Source organism: Pogoniulus pusillus, chromosome Z (assembly GCF_015220805.1).
Source record: "Pogoniulus pusillus isolate bPogPus1 chromosome Z, bPogPus1.pri, whole genome shotgun sequence".
Lineage (NCBI taxonomy): Eukaryota > Metazoa > Chordata > Aves > Piciformes > Lybiidae > Pogoniulus > Pogoniulus pusillus.
The window spans coordinates 90,939,000-90,961,418 of NC_087309.1; the positions used below are offsets into that span (position 1 = coordinate 90,939,000).

Sequence of the window (22,419 nt, forward strand, 5' to 3'; positions counted from 1 at the left end):
GAAAGATGTTATGTAACAGATTCCAAAATTAAGGAGGAGCTCTGTTCTCCTTTGTTCAGCCTTCTGGGAAGTCCTGGCCATACATCACAGAATTCTGAACCCATATATAGCAAGAGGCTAGGTAGCTGGATTGGAGTGGCACCAGTCTTCCACATTGACAGTGCAGGGATCCCCAGTAGGGATGCTTAACTTAAGAGGATGAGTTCCTGCCAGCCCTGGGATCTATTCATCTCAGGAATTTTGCTGGTCAGTTGGATAGAGTGAGAATAACCTGCTCTTTCATCAATAGAATTACTTGACATTCTTTCTTATATACTTTTGTCTCTATGATTTTAGTATTTGAGTTATAACCAATGTAGTTTGCATTATATCTTTCTCTATATGACTCTAGTATTAGAGTAGAAACTGTACCCAGAGGGGGATACCCTTGTGTGCATGCATTCCCTGTTCCCCAAAGAACCCACTGGAACATGTTACTCTATCAATGCTGGACATGAACTGGGAAATGGACAGAATAAATTTGTTCTGAAGTTTCCACCTAAGGTCCAGATATTAGAAATGCATGAAAAAAAAATTAAAAGTCAAGTTTAAAAGATTCTTATTCTGTACATAAAAGATTGTTATTCTGTACATATTTTTGAAGTTAACCCTGGAAAGTGTGGTCTGAAGTAAAGTGTGATGCAGCAATGACTACACAAAGGCAAAAGAACATTTGCAAAATGGAATCACAGCCAATAGGAGGGCAGAAAGATTACGCACCTCCACTAATGCACCAGATTAACTTCTTGCTTTGGGTTTAAATTTATGAGTGGAAAGAGACTGTCAGGAGGTTGAGCATAAAACTTTATAAAACATGCCTCCTCTAGAAAAGATGCATGCTTCCTTTGACCTGCCTTTTCCTCTGAGTTTGCAACTTGGATATATTGGCAGAAAAATTGTTATTTGTAGCTTCATAATAAAAATTCACACACTGTGTCATAAATACATAAATGAAGTTTTACTAGTGATTCAGTTTCATGTTCAACAATGACAGTGCAAATCTTCACAGTGTTAACATGGATTTGTTATGAATGAAGTACTGTACGTTTGAAATGCTGCCTTTGGTTTCCTGGACAGTGAGAGAGACATTCATTTGCTGGTTACATGCAATGTGCAATCAGAAGACTTTTTAAAATTTCGTATGGACATATTTGGCTATTGTTATTTAAATATTTTAAGGAAGTGGAGCTCCTGGACAACAAGTCCAGCAAGTCTTCAAGTACTAGGCATGGTGTGACCCAACCCACTTTGAGACAGAATTTTAAGGAAAGTCAGATGTCTTTTACATAGCCTAGTACTATTGGGAAAAAAAAAACAAAACACTTTATGCTGCACAATTTAGCAAGGAGATAAATGGTACGCATAGGCTCATGGTAACCATATCTAGGTCATTTGAAATGTGAATCTGATTACAAGGGCCTGAATAAACATAATCTTACTAAAATAATTGTTAGAGCCCCCTCACCACAGCAGATGTCCACCAGGTTACAGAGTAAGCTAGGTATTTGACTAAACAAAATTATGATGTACCACTGTCTGCTAAAGGGGCTGATTTTGTGTGCGATTTTTATCATCAATGACCATTTTTTGTTCTGGAAAATGCTGTAAAAAAAAAGTCATGAGGAAAAAATGTCACCTAGCAACCAAAGCTTGAACAGAAGCTCCACACTGACCAGCAGAGACAGAGCAAGCAAAAGAGCTGGGAGGAGGCATGAGCAACGTGTTTAAAGACTGATTGTCTGCTGATCTGGTGCTGATCTCAGTCCTGTTACAGCAGGTGATCTAGGTGCAGAGGTGGTCTCAAACTAAGCTTTGCGTTTTTGTCAAACTTGCTTGCACAGAACTTGGTTTGCAAGGTAGGACTTTGGGTTACTTTTTCTTGACTTTCAAATAAGGATTTGAAATTAATAAAAATCTCAAATCATTATAGGGATATAAGTTTAAATTTTATAATGGTAAAAAATGAACTTAAGGGGAAACAACATTCTCTATTTATCTCATTTATCTCTTTTATCCTTTCTTTCAATTAACAAAGATCAGATACTTCTTATAAGGCAGAAAAATGGTCTTTGAGAAATAATGATAGTTAAGATTTCTTGCCAGCTCTGGGTATTTTAGGAAGCTAGGAAACAGTAAGAGACAGATTTGTTTACTGGGGGGGGGGGAACAAAATATCTTGGAAAACACTAATACACCACAGGGATACAATATTTAAAAACAAGCTAGAGGATGGTGGTTTAAAATCACAGGACAACATTTCTTTCACTTTTGCTGCACGGGCTTGCACACCATCCATTTTACCTCCTCTGTGTGCTTGCGCGACAGAATGAGCATGGAGAGGATGCCTGCTGGGAGCATGGAGAGTGTGCAAGTAGCACTGATCTGGCACACTGAATGCGAGGCACATGTAATTACTTTTGTTTTATTTCACCACTACACCAACAGAAACTGCCCTTCAACAGACACTTCTGACTATGGTTTTTACAGGCAGAGATGTATTAATACACTTCATTTAAATTCCAGGCATTTCATAATCTGTTAACAGTGGTATTTCAGCACGACAATTTTATTTCCTTATGCCTTCTTTAATTTTTATGGTGGGAAGGAAGGGTGTTTGGTGTGTTTGTTTTGGGATTGGTTTTGCTGTCAATTTTTTTTTTTTTTTTTTTTTTTAGGTCATGTGTCCACTGCTACTTATCTTGTTCGGTCTCTTCCTCCACACCTTCCTCCCGAATTCATCGCAAGTGCCGAGACAGAAATTCTGAAACTCCGTGTTTGCACCCTGGTGACAGATCCGAGATCTGGAACAGGCAAAATGGTGCAGCATAAGTGGGTGGTGCTCACCCTGCTATGGGCAACGCATCCTGCTTGGCCGCCGCCGCCCCTCCAGATTAGGTTGCCATTTCTCCCTTCTTTAGGTTGTCTCCGTGTGGCGCTCGGTGAGGGCGACAGCGCTCCTGCGGACCGTGTGTGCCAGAATGCTATCAATGAGGTCACTGAGCGCCCCACCGTGCCGGGCCAGCCTCGCAGCAAACACTGCCAGCGAGAACTACCCACTTCCGCACGACAGGCGCTTGCCGCCCCTACTGGACTCGACAGCCCAGGCAGAGCAGCAAGCCTGCAACCCTCATTCGGGGAGTCTCCCTTGCATTGCGACGACCGCGGCCGTACCCGCCCACCCTTTTTACCCCACCGCGCTCCGCCCCGCCGGCGGCTCCGGGCCCGCCCAGGTGGAGGTACTCCTACCGCCCCTCCGGACTTGGGGGCCTTGCCGCCGCCACAACTGCATTCTGGCCCGGCCTGGCGTCGGGAGGGGAGGGAGGAGGAGGGGAGAGTGAGATAGAGGGAAGGGAGGAAGGAAAAAAGAAAGGGAGGTGAGCTGAGGTGCCGTGCCCTGCAATGCCGCCTCCGCTGGTCGGCTTGTCTCTGCTTTCTGCAGCCGGTGTGGAGGCAGCCCCCAACAGGGATCCCGAAATGCTGAAAGTCACCATGCCCTCCTCTTCATCCTCCTCTTCATCTTCCTCCGGCTCCTCGGCCGCCGGCCGCCCCGAATCCGCCACGCCCGACTACTGGATCGATGGTTCCAACAAAGACACCTTGGCCCACTACTTCGAGCTGGAGTGCGAGCTGGGACGGTAAGGCGGCGCCGGGACCGGGCGAGGCGGCTGCGGGGCTTGGGGCGCGGCGGCCGCGGCGCTTCCCCTGGTTGAGCGGCGGTGCCCGTGCTGTTAGGGCTGCATCCCCCCCGGCTGCCGGCACCGTGTCACCGCGGCGAGAGCCACAAAACTTTGGTATGTGAGGACAGTGTCGGGCGAGCGTGCAGGCTTTCACGGCATGTGAGCTTTCGAAGGAAAAGCGCTAGAAGCTAAGCTTTGCAGGTCCCGGAAAGAAAGGACTGATTTTCGGGAGAATGTACGAGCGTGTTTCCACAAATGCCGGTGCTCATAGCTTTGTGTTGGTCAGGTTACCTGTTTGTTTGCTGACTCTAGACCAAGTATTGTGTCAGCTGAATGGTAAACGTCAGCTTATTTGCAGCTTCAGCTCATACGAGACTCTTTATTGTTATTACCATTGGTAGCACCTAAAAGTAGTAAGTTTGGCTGACAAAACTCCCACCCGAGAGAGGAGACTGATTAGGCCACTGTAAACAGTCTTTTCACTGGAGTGCTGTGCAGAGGAGCGAGCTGGTACCTCTTCATCATGAATTCTGCACTATTGCCCTGATGCTTCTCTCTGGTAACTCGAAGGTATTAACTGTTCAGTTTTTCAGTGTTGTTGCTATTATGCAGACTTTGCTCTCTAAATGCAGTTGTTGATTCAATTTTGGATAGAAAATAAGTGTAGAATTTTTTTAAAAAAAGAACAACTTTTTTTTTTTTAAAGTGTTTACAGTAGGTGATTTAAATCTGTGAGTGGATAAAAACACTAATAGGTAATTTTGCCAGTGATGGAGTATTCAAATCCTGTATGACTGGGAAATTTGCAGGTGATAACATGGTTGCCTTGGTACAGTATTTTGCAGGAAGGGCATTCAGTTGGAGTTGATGCTGCACCTGTGCTTGCTGTAAGGTAACTGATAGGGACAGGAAAAGCTGTAGAAATGCAATATAATATCATTCTGTCTCATCAGATAGGTCTTAAGCATCTAATGATACCTTTTTGCCACTATTGCCACTCATGGTAGCCACGTTTGAATAATCATAGGTTTATGTACACTTAACATATTTATTCTTGACTTTGCTGTACCTTTATGAATAGACATAAAATGTAAAGCAGAAAGTATTGTTGTGTCAGTTTTGTATCCAGAATTTACAATAAAAAATCTCAAAAATGTGTGCTGCTGAATAGTGGCAGTTGACACCAACACTGTCACTTGGGCTAATACTGTCATGTGTGGTCCATGTAGAATCCTGTCAACATGTGTGCTAGTGACTGTGGATGTAATTTAAGAATAATCTATACTGGTGATACCTCATAGGCTTATTGCATAATTTGGGAAGGAGTTTCAAAGTGTGAACTGTGTTGTCTGAGGAAGAAAGAGCTAAATGAAAGCTGAGGTGCAGTGGGTTTTTCTGCCTTGCAAGATGAGCCGACAGTAGGTACTGAAAACATAGCAAGATCTGAAGAGAGATCTGAAGAAGACAACCACACCTAACTCATGTAGATATGTAACCCGTTAAACCTGCTGTGCTTTTGGATAGAACTAGAAAATAAAATTTAAAACAAAAGCAGAAAGAAACCAGGAAGAATCATCTTAATCTCTTTGGGTAGGTAAGCAGAAGATAACAACTCGAAGAGCTACATGTTCTGAAGGAAAATTGCATACCTATTAGGTTAAGACAGAGATCTCTGCAGACACTTGCGGCATGTATGGAACACCTGGGAACACCTGCTCAGAGGTGCTTGATTACTTTTTTTCTGTGTTCCAAGCTCTGCAGGGCATCTGTGATGGTTTGGGTGTTCCCCGCCCCCCGCACTTTAGAAATCACTCAGACTAGACTCAGCCGTCTCTGCAAATATAAATGAAGTTATTTATTTACAGCTAGCACCTTCCCCCTGCCCCTCTCAACCTTACCCCCATCCTAAAGAAGAATAGAGGTTCAGTCAGCAGCCCGAGGCAGAGTGCTACAAAATGGCAAGAGTGTTATCTAATGTTGAGAGGGTTGAGAGGGGTAGGGGGAAGGTGAAGGGCTGGTTGAGAGCCCCTCCTGGGGACTCAGGTTTCTGGGAGGGGAGTTGTGTTTCTGTATTACATTTTACCTTGTATATTTCTGTATATACTGTAAATATCTGCTTGTGTATTGTGCTAGCTGTAAATAAATAGCTTCATTCATATTTCCAGAGCCGACTGAGTCTAGTCTGGGTGATTTCTAAGTGGGGTGGCAGGGAACACCCAAACCATCACACTGTGTGTCCTGCAGTGATCAACAAATGACCCTATTGATACCTTCAAAACTTATGAGTAGAGGTTGAGGAAAAAGAGCACGTTGCTACTGTACTTCTCCTCTCTTGCCTCCCAGCAAAGTATCTCTGTCTTCCTCTTTGTTTTCTTGCATAAATACATGTCCTCACCACCACCACTCTTCTCTAGCCTCTCCCTGCACTGTGCTCACTCTTACCTGGTATAATCTCTTCACATACACAGGTGATGAAAGAGTTTGCCTTTATCTAGAAATCATATAAATCAATAAATAGATTTACATATAAACCAGCATGAAAGTAAGTTAAGAGACTGTGAGGAACTTGTTCAATTCAAGTCATAATACTTCCTCTACATAAACAAACAACAAGGAAAACAGCAAAATATTTTGGCAGTATTAGCTGATGGGCATTCAATGGAAGCTTGCATAATCATCCAGAGATACTGAAAGTGAGTGCAAGATGAAAGACATTGCTGAAAACAAAATACAATTCAAAGATTTGTATTCAGCAGTCAAAATTAGGGAACAGGTAAGGGAAGATAAAATTGTAGGGATCTGCTCAGATCTGAAATTTTTGGACTTACATAGTTTTAGTAACTTCTGGTACAGAAAACCTAATGTGCATTACACATCTAGCAGATAAGCATCGGGTTTAGCATGGATGCAACCACAGAATCCGTAAGGGAGTATTCATGCAAAAATCGAAGCTGTAGTATCTGCAAACTATTTTGAGAAAAATGTTCCTTAACATACTTTAAATGTTCTGACAGTTTGCTTCTTATAGATGACATTACATTTGACTGTAGGTATGGACATCTTGTACATTCACTAAAAAGCTGTGTTTTTTACTTTAAAAGATAGAAGTAGAGATTATAGGTTTTAGTAGTTTTAAGTATCTTGAAGATACAGTCTACAGTTTGTACAGGAAGAAATACTAACCTAAACTAGCATGAGACTAACATAGAATCATAGAATGGTTTAGGTTGGAAGAGACCTCAAAGATCATCTAGTTCTAAACCCCTGCTATAGGCAAGGGACACCTCTCACTGGAACAGGTTGCTTTGAACACCTCCAGGGAGGGAGCATCCACAACCTCCCTGGGGAACCCATTCCACTGTTTCACTGCCCTCACTTTAAAGAACTTCCTAACATTTAGTTTAAATCTCCCCTCTGCCAGTTTAAACCTGTTACCTCTCACCCTGTGATAGCAAGACCTTGCAAATAGTCCCTCCTCAGCCTTCCTGTAGGCCCCTTTCAGATACATGTGCAAGAGGGAAAAGTTGGTATGTGTTTGATCAGAAGTTACAACAGGCTGACATTCATCAGGTTACTAAAAGATAAGACCTAGGGGAAACGGGGCTTGCAAGTATGCACATGAGCAGCAGGGAAAGATGTTATGTAACAGATTCCAAAATAAAGGAGAAGCTCTGTTCTCCTTCATTCAGTCTTCCAGGCCATCTTGGCCATACATAACAGAATTTTGAGCCCATATATAGCAAGAGCCTAGGTAGCTGTGTTGGAGTGGCACTAGTCTTACCACCATGATGGTGCAGTTCCTGGAGAGGACACTGGAAAGGTTTAATCTTCCTAGGGGTGGTCTGAACCTGACCTCAGGTCATCCTGGCTCCTCCCTGGAGGTGGTCTGAACCTGACTCCAGGTGTAGTGGTTAGCCCACTTCCTGTTTAGACCCCCTATAAAAACTTCCTGTTTCTCTTTGACCTGCTTGCCTGCCTGTGAGCAGCACCTTGGTTCCTGTTTGCCACGTGGCCACACTATCACATGGTGGGACAATCTCCTCCTGAATCTATCTGCACCCATAGCCATCAGTCTGGTTGTAAATATATTTTGTATCTTGTTTCCCTTCCTTATACCTTTTTGTGACTTCCCTTATCTTAAATACATTTTATGTATTGTTAAAGTTTTTTTTCTTTTAACTTCCAAATTGAAGGAAGACTATTCTTTGGGTATATTTACCCCATTTCATTCTCTATACCTAATTCTTTCCAAAGTGGGGAGGCATCCTGTGATGGTTTGGGTGTTCCCTGCTCCCCCCACACTTTAGAAGTTACCCAGAGTAGTCTCAGCCCAGCTCTGGGAATATAAATGAAGCTATTTATTTACAGCTAGCACAATATACAAGCAGATATTTACAGTATATACAATTATATACAGAAGTATACAAGGTAAAAGGTAATACAGAAACAACAACTCCCCTCCCAGAAACCTGAGTGCCAAGGAGGGGCTCTCAACCACCCCTCACCTTCCCCTTGCCCCTCTCAACCTTAGCCCAGTCCTAAAGAAGAATAGAGTTTCAGCCAAGAGGTTAAGAAGCAAAGGTGAGTGGCAGGTGAGGTTAGGGAGTAAGATGTTGCTCAGCCAGCAGCCCAAGGCAGAGTGCGACAAAATGGGGAGAGTGTTATCTTATGTTTTTGTTTCTTCTTCAGCAAGACTCTGAGGGGAGTAGACATCACTATTGTTTTCCTTTCACAGCCTATGATCTAGTTTTTCTCACCAAAACATTCTAGCTAGCTTCAAACTAGCACAATCCACCCCTGTCTACTTCACTCAGAGTATTGCTAAAAACTATCTGATCTAATTTAAATCAATATCTACACTAATGAATATTACAAGTTCAGTTCACACTTCGTTCTGGCTATGTCAGATGTAGGTGGTTCAAAAGCTCAGAACAGTTTGTCTCCTCACAGATGAGATGAGAACAGGCACTGACAGATGATGTTGGGTGCATGCTCACGTACTGTAGATTCTCTTATTTTTGGATGCCGATGGTACCTAGAACAGAAAACCCCTACCAGCTTGTATTATACGCTCTGAAATTAGACTCTCTCAGCTAAGGTTAGATTTCTCTGTGGAATACACTGGATTTCACCATTCTCCTGCATTACCCAGTAGTTATGACCAGGACCTTCAGCAGACACCACCCCTTGGACAGGTTTCCCTTCTACGTGCCGCACCTTCACTGGAATTCTCTCTAGCCATGCATCAATGTCCTTCCATAGTTCAGCACACCAAATAGGCTTTCCTTTCCTCTGCCAACCATTCTTCTTTTAGTCCTTTAGCCAACCCCATAGAGCATTGGCTGCCATCCATGAGTCGGTGTAGAGGTAAAGGATAGGCCAATTTTCACATTCAGCCACATCAAGAGCAATTTGGACAGCTTTGACCTCAGCAAACTGACTGGTTTCTCCTTCTCCATCTCTTGCTTTGGTAACTCTCCTGGTAGGACTCCAGACTGCTGACTTCCATCTTCACTTGTTCCCAACAAGACCACAGGAACCATCTGTGAACAAAGCATAGTTCTTTTCCTGGTCAGAGAGATCACCATAGGGATGAGCTTCCTCAGCACGGGTTATTTTCTCCTCAGAATGTTTTGTACAGTCTGTGCCTTCTGGCCAGTTGGTGATCACCTCCACCAGATGACGTCGATCAAGATTACCCATTTGTGCTCGTTGGGTTATTAAAGCCATCCATTTAGACCAGGTTGCATCTGTGGCATGATGTGGTGATGAACCTTTGCCCTTAAACATCCAGTTTAGAACAGGCAATCTAGGAGCTAAAAGCAATTGTGACTCAGTTCCAATCACTTCAAGTCAAGTTGGACCATTGTCACTGGCAGCTGTGTACACAATGTTCTTAATGTCCGGACCAGATCAAACAGGTCCCAAGCCCACTGCATGGACTGTTTCTCGCTTCATCTGATCAAAGGCTGCTTGTTGTTCAGATCCCCTCTCAAAATTGTTTTTCTTGAAAGTCATGTATTGCAGGGGTTTCATAATTTGACTGAATCCAGGAATGTATAGTCTCCAAAATCGCACCACACTCAAGAAAGACAGAGTGTCCTTTTTGTTGGTGGGAACTGCCATGGTGGAGACTTTGTTGATCACATCCTGTTGAATGTGATGGCAACCATCCTGCCACCGCACTCCCAGAAACTGAATTTCTTTGGCAGGTCCTTTGACCTTGTCTCTCTTAATGGCAAAACCTGCTTGCAACAGAATGTCAATGATTTTGTTACCTTTCTCAAAGACTTCCTCAGCAGTTTGGCCCCACACAATGATGTTGTCAATGAATTGGATATGCTCTGGAGCTTTACCTTTCTCCAGGGCATTGTGGATGACTGAGTGACAGATGGTTGAGCTGTGTTTCCACCCCTGAGGCAAACAGTTGAACTGGTACTGGATTCCTCTCCAGGTGAATGCAAACAGGCCTGCACTCCTTTGCTATGGGAATAGAGAAGAAAGCATTAGCAATGTCTGTGGTAGCATACCATTTATCCACCTTCGATTTCAGCTTGTACTGGAGTTCCAGCATGTCTGGCACTTCTGCGCTCATGGGTGGAGTCACTTCGTTGAGGGCACGAAAATCAGCTGTCAGTTGCCAGTCTCCATTAGGCTTACACACAGGTCAGATGGGACTGCTGAAAGGTGAATGAGCTTTCTCGATGACAGCCTGACTCTCCATTTGACGAATCAGCTGATGAATGGGCAACAACGAGTCACAGTTAGTTCTGTACTGCCTGTGGTGCACAGTTTGAATAGCAATTGGCACTTCCAGATCCTCTATGTCAAGATGTCCCACAACTGCAGATTCATCTCAAAGTTCAGGTCTAATAGACAATTTCAATTTACCATCCTCAATCTCTACAGATGCTATTCCAAAAGCCCATTTGTGACCCTTAGGATCTTTGAAACAACCTTGTCTCAAAAAGTCAATTCCCAGAATGCAAGGCGCATCAGGACCAGTTACTATGGTATGTTTCTTCCACTCTTCACCAGTTAAACTGATCTCAGCCTGCAACTTAGTTAACTCTTGAGATCCACCAGTGATTCCAAAAATGGATATGGACTCTGTCCCTTTGCAGTTTGATGGCAACAAAGTACACTGAGCACCTGTGTCAACTAAAGCCCTGTATTTCCAAACTTTTGAACTGCCAGGCCACCTCATGAATACGTTCCAATAGATTCGGTTTTCTCCACTATCCCTTTCCTCCTGCTGGCTGGAGGCAGGGCACCCCCAATGCTGAACATGGTATGTGGGGTGTGCACAATGATTGGTGTTGTCGTGAGAGAAATTGCAATTGTTGGAATAATTGCAGTTACTTTGGGGAGCTGAAGAAGTGACAGCTACTTTTCTGGAATTGCTGCCTCTGTATCTTCCACTCTGCAGTTCCCTGACTCTCTTTGAAAGAGCTGAAGTAGGTTGACCATCCCATTTGTTCATGTTGTCACCATATTGGTCACACAGAGTTATCCACAGTGACCCACGTGATTGCTGATGTCTAGGTGGAATTTGTCTCCTCCTGGGCTGGAATTGCCTTGCAGGAGGTGGGCGTGTGTTCCTGATGGCAGAAACATGCACCCATTCAGATGATGAGGGAATGGTATCTTTTACCAAATTGGCAATGTTTTTAAGATCCTCATTCAGTTCTTTTATGCCATCCTTTATCTCTGTTCCTAGAGTTTTTATAGCAGAGATTATGGTACAATGTGACAAGCTGTCCTCTATTAGCCTGAGCTGGTCAGTGAATTCCCCAACAGTGGTAGACCTTTCATTATCACTCCTTGATAGAAACTTGCTGGCCAAGATGTTGGCATAGGATGAAGGAGCAAGCTTAATAAGCTTCTTCATGAGACCTGTTCCAAGAGGAATGTCATCAGGCTCATGTGTGCCATGATCTCCATAAAGCACTTCCTTCACAGCAAACTCCTTCAGAAGCTTAATTCCCTGCTCAATGGTGTTCCACTTCTTGGCAGCCCATGGCAAATCATTTTGGGAAGGATATCTCATAGCCACAGCCAACAGAAGGCGTGTCCACAAGCTAACCTTACCAAGAGGACTTACTAGGTATTTGTGCACTCCACTCTCCTTGGTGAGTGGTCCTAGCTGCTTGGCAGACTTATCTCCTACCTGCAGGGCGTTGGCACCAGTTCTATGGCATCTTACTTGCCAGCTTAGAATTGGTTCACCTGATTCCCTTGAGTATTCCTTTCTAACTTCCCTGACCTCGCTGAGTGCGTCATTGGAGTCCTGGTTGTCATCCTTCTCCTTTTCCTCTTGTTGATCTGGATGTTCCTGGCCTAGAAACAGAACCTTCCTAAAAGCATTTTTAAAGTCATTGGAATCATCTTCTTTCTTGGCCGCCAACCTCACAGCGCTCCTCTCATCTGAATACTGCGATCTCAGCATGTTCGCTAGGTCCCAAAGACTATATGCCTCCTCTTCCTTCTCTTCCTCACCAGAGGTCCCCTGTCTCACATCTTCTTTTGAATCAGACTTTGTCAAATGCTGTGTCTTGGCTTTCACTTTAGTAGGTGCCAGAAAGGCGTTCTGCGCAGCGACAGACTTTGACATGTCTACTGGAGGGTTTGAATCATTGGGGGTCTGACCTGAGGTCTGTGAGTTCAGATCTGCCTTAGAGCTAACAGGGTTCTGGTCTGCTGTCTGGGGATTCGAACTGGCTGAGTCAGTGTTACTAGTAGTGTGAACATTCTGGCTTTGAGTATTTGCCTGTGCTCCTGGGACACCTGCCAATCCTGCTTTGTTATCATTCCCGCTAGGAGTATTGGCAGCCTTCCCAGCATCTCGAAAGGGAGTTGTAGTGGTAGCTCCCTGCTGTACCCCTGACTTATCGTTGTTTTGTTTTGGATCACTTTGTTTTTGTGACACTGTCCCTTTTGTTTTGGACACAGAGACCTTCCTGGTTCTTACAGGCATTGCATTCGAATTTTTCACACATAGTGCCATAATTAATATGAAAATCAAAATTACAAGACCTAAAATCACACATGACAGAAACACAATAGTCTGACATGAACAAAATCCTGGACAAGGGTCTGGCATCTCAGTTTTGGGCTGAATTACTCTTATCAATGCAGTGGATAAAGAAGTACTTTCATTGATTGTAAAATTATTGGTAAATATCCCTGTAATGTTACTGGTAAAATTTTCAGTGACATTAAAACCAGCATATCCAAGAATGAGATCACCCCAGGACCAGAAAATGGTTGTGAGTTTAGTTTTAGCCTTCTTATAAGCTACATTAAGAAAGAAATAACAACTTGGGCTTTGATCCAATTGTACACAAGAAAACAGAAAACAGGCCACGTAGTAGCCCCCACCAAGTAAAATAGCTGCTTCATTAGCTTCATTCTGATTCCCAGAGTTAATTAACAGTCACTCAAAATGAATTTGTCCAGCGTTGGGGAAGCCAAATAAAGATATGTGATGGTTTGGGTGTTCCCCGCCACCCCACACCCAGACTAGTCTCAAATGGCTCTGGGAATATAAATGAAGCTATTTATTTACAGCTAGCACAGTATACAAGCAGATATTTACAGTACATAAAATTATATACAGAAATATACAAGGTAAAAGGTAATACAGAAACACAACTCCCCTCCCAGAAACTTGAGCCCCCAGGAGGGGCTCTCAGCCACCCCTCACCTTCCCCTTGCCCCTCTCAACCTTACCCCAGTCCTAAAGAAGAATAGAGTTTCAGCCAAGAGGTTAAGAAGCAAAGGTGAGTGGCAGGTGAGGTTAGGGAGTAAGATGTTGCTCAGCCAGCAGCCCGAGGCAGAGTGCGACAAAATGGGAAGAGTGTTATCTAATGTTTTCATTTCTTCTTTAGCAAGACTCTGAGGGGAGTAGACATCACCATTGTTTTCCTTTCACAGCCTATAATCTAGTTCTTCTCACCAAAACATTCTAGCTAGCTTCAAACTAGCACAGCATCTGACAAAGCTACCAAGTTAAAAATGAGCTACAGCAGGTAAGGACTTTTCAGTGCAGTATGTAGCAAAGTGGTGGATCTGGGCCACTGAATACTATGGATGCTAAAACCTGACATGAGGTCAATGGGCAACTAAGCAAGTTTACGTTTAGTAAAATCCATTAAAACTTATTAAATGTGAATATGCTAACAATAGAACTATAAGTTGCTGAATGTTATGAGAATATCATTTGACGGTATTGATATGATTATATCCTTCCTGAGACATTTGTGTTAGGCTACTGTTAGAGTCACTGTTCTGGGGTAGACAGGAAACAGGCATTTATTCTGATCCAGGACAGTTGTTTTTATCTTCTGCTGTATAGGTAGCTAGTTCATGTTCATTTTGGTCTGTTTCTGACAAAGATGTTTTGTGCGTACTGTGTAATTGAAGTTTAAAATGCTGTAAAAATGAAGATTTGGTCTTTGTTTTGTGAAGACTTATTTTCCATCTTTGAAGTTTGTAACATCGATTGATTGTGGACATTGGAACTTTGTTTGGAGTATATTTAATCTAAAAGCTTATTTTCTAAACTTATTTGGAAAAGGGTTTTAATTATTTTAGAATCTATGTTCTTTTTTGTTCCTTAAAGACTAAAACCTTTTGTTAACCTTGCACAATTCATACTGTATCTTTCGATACACAATTTTTTAGCTTGCAGTTAATCTAAAAATAGTATTTGAGTGAAGTGGAAATTCAGTAAAAATTATTTTGATACTCAGCAATATTATGAGAAAGGAAATTCTATTTCTTGACATTATAGTTATGGAATTTTATTCTGTGCTAAACTACATCACCATTTGATTTGAAAGTGTCTAGTGTTATTGTAGGCGTGTTGCAGATCTAAAGGCCAAGACCACCTGTAATTTCCAACTAAATTCTTCAGGCTTTCTTTCAGTTTCAAAGGTTAAATAAAATAGTAATTAAAACAAAACAAAACAGAGAAGAGGCATTTATTCTTTTCTGCAAGAATGATGAATCAGGATCTTGCAAGGTTAGCTTTTGCTTTTTGGGCAGTCTTTGAATTGTGCGATCCTTGCTGAGGCTCTGAAACTGAAAGATGCTTGGTACTTGCAACTTAATTTGAATTGAGAGTGTGAGCTCAATCATAAGTGGTTTCTGTCCTTGAGTTCTTAGCACAGGGAGAATTTAAAACTCAAGTTTTCAGTGTGTGAAATGATGCCTAGCTCTGTCAGTCCTGTTTATGATTGCTGTCATAGTTGCATCTGCTTTTGTAATGGCAGCAGTAGATGAAATCAAGTAACTCCTTTGTATAAGCATAATGTTACAGAAATGAATAGGTTTTGCACTTGATGTTTTGAAGTTCAAACAGGGTTTGCTTTGCCAATATGCCAGTTAGTTTTCTTTCCATTCCTTCATTAAAGAAAAATAAATGGACCATTTTTTTTGTGTGTGAATCTCACACATGATGTTATCTGTGTTTATTTTAAAAATCATGTGCTCATTTTGCTTTGAGATGCATTTAAAGTAGGTCAGTTCCTCTTTCAGTAAGCCTTTTGCTTGCTTGCTTGTGGCTTCTGGTACTGGACTTTCAACAAGATGCAGGCATGCTGCTGACAGTACATGATGCTATCTGTCTGAAAGTCAGCATGGCGTGCTTAACTGAACCAGGATGAGAAATATCTTTTACTGGATAGATTGCCTGTCTTCCAGGTCACATCGTGCTGTGAGCTGCAACTTGCTTGCTACCTGCCCACCTTCAGGTAAGCAGCAAGCATTTTCATGCAGGAAGTTCCTGGTGTGGCAGGTTTGTTGGACCTTGCTTTGAGGTAGAAATGACAGGAAATAGAGCATGGGGTTCTCTTGGTGTCTTTTTGGTGCTGGCCAAATTTGCACATGGATGTCGAAAATGGTCTTCGTTCATTGCACCAGCCAACATAGTCCTGTAGTTGAAGATTTTAAATTCCATTTCATTTGAAGGAGTTCTGTCCACATCATGTTTCTCCTTGAAAAATGTCCTAAGCATTTAACAGCATTTAAGACTCTTGTATGGTGAGCATGCACTTTGATCCTTCTACTGAAGCTGAATGGGAATGGCATATTTCAGCTCAGTATGAAACAATGTGCACCATCTGGTTGTAGACGGTAGATAAGATAAATGCAAACGTGAACAGAAGGAATGCGGGCGTAGGTCTGATGTAATCAAACAAGTGTGATTAGCATGCATAGGTAGTAAAGGGTGTGATCTGAAGACTCTCTGTAGATTGCCGTATGAATAGAACTGGCAGATCTTATAAGAAGTTGTGCAAGTGTCTTCACGGGGGAAAAGCCTTTTGGAGTCCGTGACAAACAAACTGCTACAAATGGTGAAACCCGACGTAAAGGTTCTGGTACTGTAGACCAGAAAGCAGCCGGTAGCAAGCCCCGCTTGAACTAACGAATACAGTGGTCCAGAGAGCTGTTTAGTAGTGCGACATTTTAAACACTGCTATGGTTTCGAGAAAATAGGTGAGCAGCTGGCAATTTTAGTAATCATGCGTCAGTGTATGACCAGGTAACATAATTGTGTCTTGAGCGGTTTTGCTTACAGTGCGGTAGTTGAAATCGTGGGACTGCCGTCACCGTTGCCGCAGAAGTGGAAGGAATGGTGCCACAGCACTCGGCACGCCCTACGAACTTCTTTTGAATGCCTTGGGACTGGTTCTTGGCACTTGAAAGCACCTACAATTAGCCTGTCCTTGTTTGATATACCTGATCTACCCTCTGTTTTGTTGTGGCTTGAGGACAGCGGCTGTGCATTTACTCAGCCACGCACGGACCTGACTCGCAGCCGGCTGCCGCCAACTGTCTGCGGGAGTCGCAGTACTGCAAACTCGCCCGTCTGAAATCGGCTGCGTCGGTGTTTGCTGAAGAGAACCGGGGCCACGAGGTGAGGAGCGGCTGCAATTGGCAGGAAGAGGAGCAGCGGGAAGCGTCAGGTCGGCTGCATGTTACCATGGAAATGAAGAACGTAGCGCTGGTAGGCATGCTGCAGCTCCGGCTGTGGTTGCTGCTGCGCAGGACTGGACTCTATGACACCGATACTCTGTACTCGGATTGAGGGAAAGTACCAGCACTGACTGCCGCCCGCCCACCCCCACATCCACCATGGAGAACGAGAAGCGCCAAAAGAGCTGAAAGCAGTAAAAGCCAAACTCAGTTCAAAGCAAAGTTAAGGTTTCGCAGGCTCAATGGCATCAGGACATTCTTGTTTTAAGTAAAGAACTTGGTCAGCAGGCATTAAGCAAAGTTCCAGACTTAAACAAGCCTACTCTTTCTCGATAGAATGAGGTCCCAATGAACTATTTTTAAAATGTGTAGATTGTTTATAATACACAATTGTTGGTTTAGATGTGTTTGTGGTGCCACATAGAAATGCTACCGTTTGAGGGTTGTTCCCCCCCCCTCCCCCAATGCTAATTGATATTAATTGTAGTGTTAAGTTCTTTAAGTATTACAATTTTTTGTTGCTTAGGAAAAGGGAAAAAAAAAAAAAACCCAAACCAAACAGTTAGTAATCCTCCTACTGCGCAGGAGTGAAAAAGCGGCTTGCGGTCTTCCATTTAAAAACATTGTACCTTGAAGCTTTGTAGCTGTTTTGCTGTATTGAAATTGCTGGAGAAAAGGAGTGCAGCCAATCAGGCAACGTTAGGCGGTTTGTTTTGTTAAAGAGAAACTCAGGTTTTCTCTCTCTGTGTGTGAAGGGAGAGGCTGAAGAAGACTAAGCTAAGTGTTAATTACCCTAACTAAATCATTAAGATCTTGAGATAAGTAGAACTGTAAAATACTGTGATAATATTTAAACAGGGAAGTACAATATGTAGATGATATATTTAAATATATTTAAGTTTAGGAATTTAAAGAAGTTTTATGCAATTTAAAGTATTTAGGTATTTTAAGTTTTAAGTTTAAGTTAAAAAAAAGTTTAAAAATATTAATGTTAAGATATTTAAGTAGGTTGTATGTGATATGTTTTTCTGTATTGACTCATGAGAATTTACATTTTAATGCAAAAGCCCACAATGAACAAGAAAAATCAATGTACCCGAAGCACAAGTTAACTTTCTAAAACTGCCTCTTGCAGCAGCAAGCAATTCACCTGGAATTGGAAATCAGTTGCAGAACTTTTTCTCAGACAGGATGGTGCTATGAAGTAAATTTCTTTAGCTGCTTTAACACACAAGGGAGCAGCAGTTTGCTGATACTGTCTGTCCTAGAACTGGAGAACACTCGCTGACTATCACCCCTGAGTGGAAAAAGCTTCCTATAAGGAAATGAGCAGTATCTGACTTGTGTAAAATACTTGCAAACATCTGCACAATCTCACAAACAACAGGATGCTTAGCCTGAGGAACTTGAATTCCTGCAAAACAGTGCAAGAAATCAAGAGTTTTTGTAAAAACTGAAAATACCGCTTTATTTCTGTATATAGTGAAGAGAGGAGCACTCTGTTTAATTACTGTTTGTTCCTAACATCTACTTTGCATACACGAAAAAGGTTTCTTTTGAAATGTAGTGATGGGTGTAATTGTAACATTTGCATATTGAACTTTTGAAGGCAGTTACCAGAACACACAGTATCTGTTCCTGATAAGCTCGTCTTGGAAGAAAGAATTTACTGGATAATTTTATTTAAGTTTTAATTTTCATAATAGTTTTTAAGCTGTATCTAGGCAGACTGAGTGGAAGATTTAAAATACATATTTCAGTCAAATTTTAGTATTCCTTATAACTGAAAATGCTGGTTTACTTCATAAAAATACGGAGCATATCAAGTGATCATATAGCTATTGGATTAGTTATTTTACAAATGAGTGATTCTGTATAATTGTTATTTACAAAGTAGTTTTACCTTTTGTTATCAACATTAAAGAAGTTAGATTAATGGCAAAGCAGATGAACTAATGAAATTGTTTTGTTTTACTATTAGGAATTCTATTACGTATGTTATTTTATGTTGGATATGGTAAGAAATATTGTTGGGTTTTGTTTTTGTAATAGTTCTGTGCATCATTTATTGTCTACTAGTGCGTGTCATACCTTTTGATGTATTAATTCTATAGATGTAAACATGGAGTAGGATCTGTACTTGTAATTGATGGATAGAAGTTCTATTGTAACCACCTTTTCTAAGTGATAAAGAAAAAGGGGGCTGTCAAAGGTAAAAACCAGCTGCTTTTCTGTCTTTTTTCTTAGTCTTCAAGAAAGGTAACAAAATCATTGACATTCTGTTGCAAGCAGGTTTTGCCATTAAGAGAGACAAGGTCAAAGGACCTGCCAGAGAAATTCAGTTTTTGGGAGTATGGTGGCAGGATGGTTGCCGTCACATGCCACAAGATGTGATAAACAAAGTCTCCACCATGGCAGTTCCCACAAATAAGAAGGACACTCTATCTTTCTTGGGTGCAGTGGGATTTTGGAGATTACACATTCCTGGATTCAGTCAAATTGTGAAACCTCTGCATGATGTGACTCGTAAGAGAAACAATTTTGAGTGGGGACCTGAACAGCAAGCAGCCTTTGATCAAATCAAGCGAGAAGTAGTCCATGCAGTGGGCTTGGGACCTGTTTGATCTGGTCCGGACATTAAAAACATTCTGTACACGGCTGCCAGTGACAATGGTCCAACTTGGAGCCTTTGGCAGAGAGCTCCAAATGAGACACGTGGTCGTCCACTTGGTTTCTGGGGTTGTAGCTACAGAGGTTTAGAGGCAAATTACCCCCCAACAGAGAAAGAAATACTTGCTGGAACTAGAACTTAAACATTACCAACTTACGTATTTGCTTTTGACTTCATCATTCTTAATGCATTCCCTCTCTTGAGATACCATCTGAACAATTGTTTCCAAAGGCATATTCTTTTTACAGTTGTGATGGTTTGGGGGTTACCCCGCCCCCCCACACTTTGTATTTGCCCCAGCTAACTCAGACGGACCCTGGGAATATAGATGAAGCAATTTATTTACAGCTAGCAGAATTTACAAGCAGCTATTTACAATATATACAGTTATATACAATTATATACAGAAATATACAAAGGATAAACAATACAAAAGCACAACTCCCCTCCCAGAAACCTGAGTCCCCAGGAGGGGCTCTCAAACCACCCCAACACCTCCCCCGGCCCCTCTCAACCTTACTCCAGTTCTCAGGAAGAAAAGAGGTGCAGCCAAGAGGTTAGGGAGCAAGGTTAGTGGGAGCAGGGTTAATGAGATGTGACCAGGTCTAAGGCAAAAGCAAGAGTGAGAGACAAAATGGAGAAAGTTTACTTCTTCTTCCCAGAGTTCTCAGCGTGACTGTGAGAGAAGTTGACATCAATTGTTTTCATTTCACTGCCCGTTATCTAGTTCTTTTACCAAAACATTCTAGCTTGCTTCAAACTAGCACAATCCACCCCTTGTCTACTTCACTCAAAGTATTGCTGAGAATTATCCAATCTAATCTAAACCAATATTTACACTAAAACAATATATACTGAAGTGGAACAAGCCAGGGTCCAATCAATATGATTGATAAAGCAAGTTCAACTTTATTGAGTTACAGCACGGTTTATATAGAGCAAGCAGAGAGCAAGCAGGCGTATTCTATGCTAATTATCAAGCTATGGACATGCTAATTGGGTGCTTAGCGCATTTTTTAGTCCACCCCTAGTACGCCCCTATATCCTGTTTTTGGTTAGTAGTTCCTTATTTTTGTGTGCTTTGTTCTGCTTTTCTAAGTTAACTTTAGATGAAGGTCGCTGTGTCCTTGTCCTTGATTGGTGCTTCAGCGGTGAGGATGATCTTGCAACTTTCTTCAGATATTTCAAACAAGTCCAGTAAATTTCCATGGCCTGCTTCATGCAGCCATCCTTCCACAATTCCCCCTTTTTTCTCTTGTACAGGAAGTGCCTGAGACCGTGTAGTTGCTTTCATAACACATGCGATTATTAATCTTACAACAATTATTATTATAATCAAAATAATTAGCAATCGACAGCCTTCCATTAATAACTGCTTCATCCACCCTGTTATTCCTAATCCTCTTAACCAGTCCCCTAGAGGGTCATCATTCTGCTTAATCTTTTGACTATGTTCCCTTAACCATTTTAGTTCCCCATGTATAGATTGGCTATGATCCGAAAGGTTAAAACAACACATGCCTTCAAACTGTTCACATCCATGACCTTGAGCTAGTAAAAGAAAATCAATAGCAGCTCTATTCTGTAACAGCGCATGCCTAAGGCTATTTTGATCCATTAGTAATTGCTCTAAAACAGTAGTAACATTAGCTTGTTTTACCGACCAGCATGCTAATCTTGCTATTAGTCTTGAATTGTGGCCTATAGTAATCCATGGTGTTAGTAAGGTAGAAAAAATATTAGCTGTGGAGGACCATAAGTCCACCTCATCATTGCAGTCTGGGTCTAATTGCGAGACTGCTCTCTTGCGACGTTTTTTGATTTCTTGTTTTGCAATTTTTATGACATCTGCCATTTTAGGTGCAAACAATGTTAGTTTTCCAATATAACATGGACCTCCTATTACGTTAGCGGGTATTCCCTGCCATGCCCTGTCGCCGCATATCAAAAAGGTGTTGTGGGGCAAGGCCTTGGGGGTTCCATTATTCCATAAAAAGGGCCCAAGTTGCTTGTTAACTCCCCATGTCTCATCTCGCCCAGGGCTGATTTTGTATTGTCCACCATTTACTCCTTTAACCTTTATTTTCGGTGGTTCATACCCAAGCATTCCATGTTTTCCACAGAAGCCTGTGTTATTGAAATCATGGTACATTAAATTTACTGGGTCTAATCTAGTCCATGTCTTGTTGAATACCTCCGCCCCATAACGTGGATGCCTGTCTTGCCACTCATAGTCCGAATTAGGACTTGTCTTAAGATATACATCCACCCCCGCTTTATCGGATCCAAAGTACACACATGTCTGTGTCTTGTTAGGATTGATTGCTTTGGAACCCAACAGTTCTAATTCCTGTGGATCCCAGGGTAAGGTAACATGCAAACCCCCTATTAATTTTGCTGTACATTGGGATACAGTGTCAGCTTGCTCACATTTTCCATGGGAGTTACTTTTAAAATCAGCTATCTGTAAATCAGGTATTCCAATTAAACAAGTTTTAAAGGGATCTGTCGCCGATTGTAGACTTAGACAAAAATCCATATTTCCTGTCTCATTTGCCCATGTTGCCCATAGATTAGTACGCTCATCAATTTTCTGAAGGATCGGGCTCGTCAGCTGCAGGAGATTCAACAGGCTCAGGAGTATTAGCAGGTTTGGTCCATCGGCTCGGGATCCACTGTGGCCCTGTAGTGGTAATCACAGACATATATCCCCTTCCCATATATTGTACCTTCGCAGGTCCCATCCATTCACCTGTTTTTAGGTCTCGATATTTCACCCACATTTCTGTTTTCTCTAATTGTTTCTTCCCTTCTCTATGTCTGATCGCTGCAGGCTCTTCTGCAGATCCAAAAATGCAAAAGTAGTTCAAAACAAACAAAGCCTTAGCTAATCTTTCTTGTATATCCTGAATTTCCCGGTATTTTTCAAGATACATCTTAAGAGTGTAATTGGCTCTTTCTACAATTGCTTGCCCTGTTGGGTTATGTGGAATCCCAGTTCTATGCTCAATGCTCCAAGATTGAAGAAAGCGTCTTAGTTTCTCGCTGGTG

At 42.1% G+C, this 22,419-nt stretch overlaps 1 protein-coding gene across 1 annotated transcript in view; it reads left to right on the forward strand.

The window, feature by feature from the left end:
• Nucleotides 1-1,634: 1,634 nt before the first annotated feature.
• The window catches only part of CAMK4 (calcium/calmodulin dependent protein kinase IV), a 202,829-nt gene continuing 182,044 nt past the window's right edge, over nt 1,635-22,419 (forward strand). The window contains exons 1-2 of the mRNA XM_064140726.1: nt 1,635-1,895; nt 2,715-3,674. Coding sequence (XP_063996796.1) covers nt 3,439-3,674 — 236 coding nt within the window. The 5' untranslated portion in view covers nt 1,635-1,895; nt 2,715-3,438. The remainder of the gene's footprint in view (nt 1,896-2,714; nt 3,675-22,419) is intronic.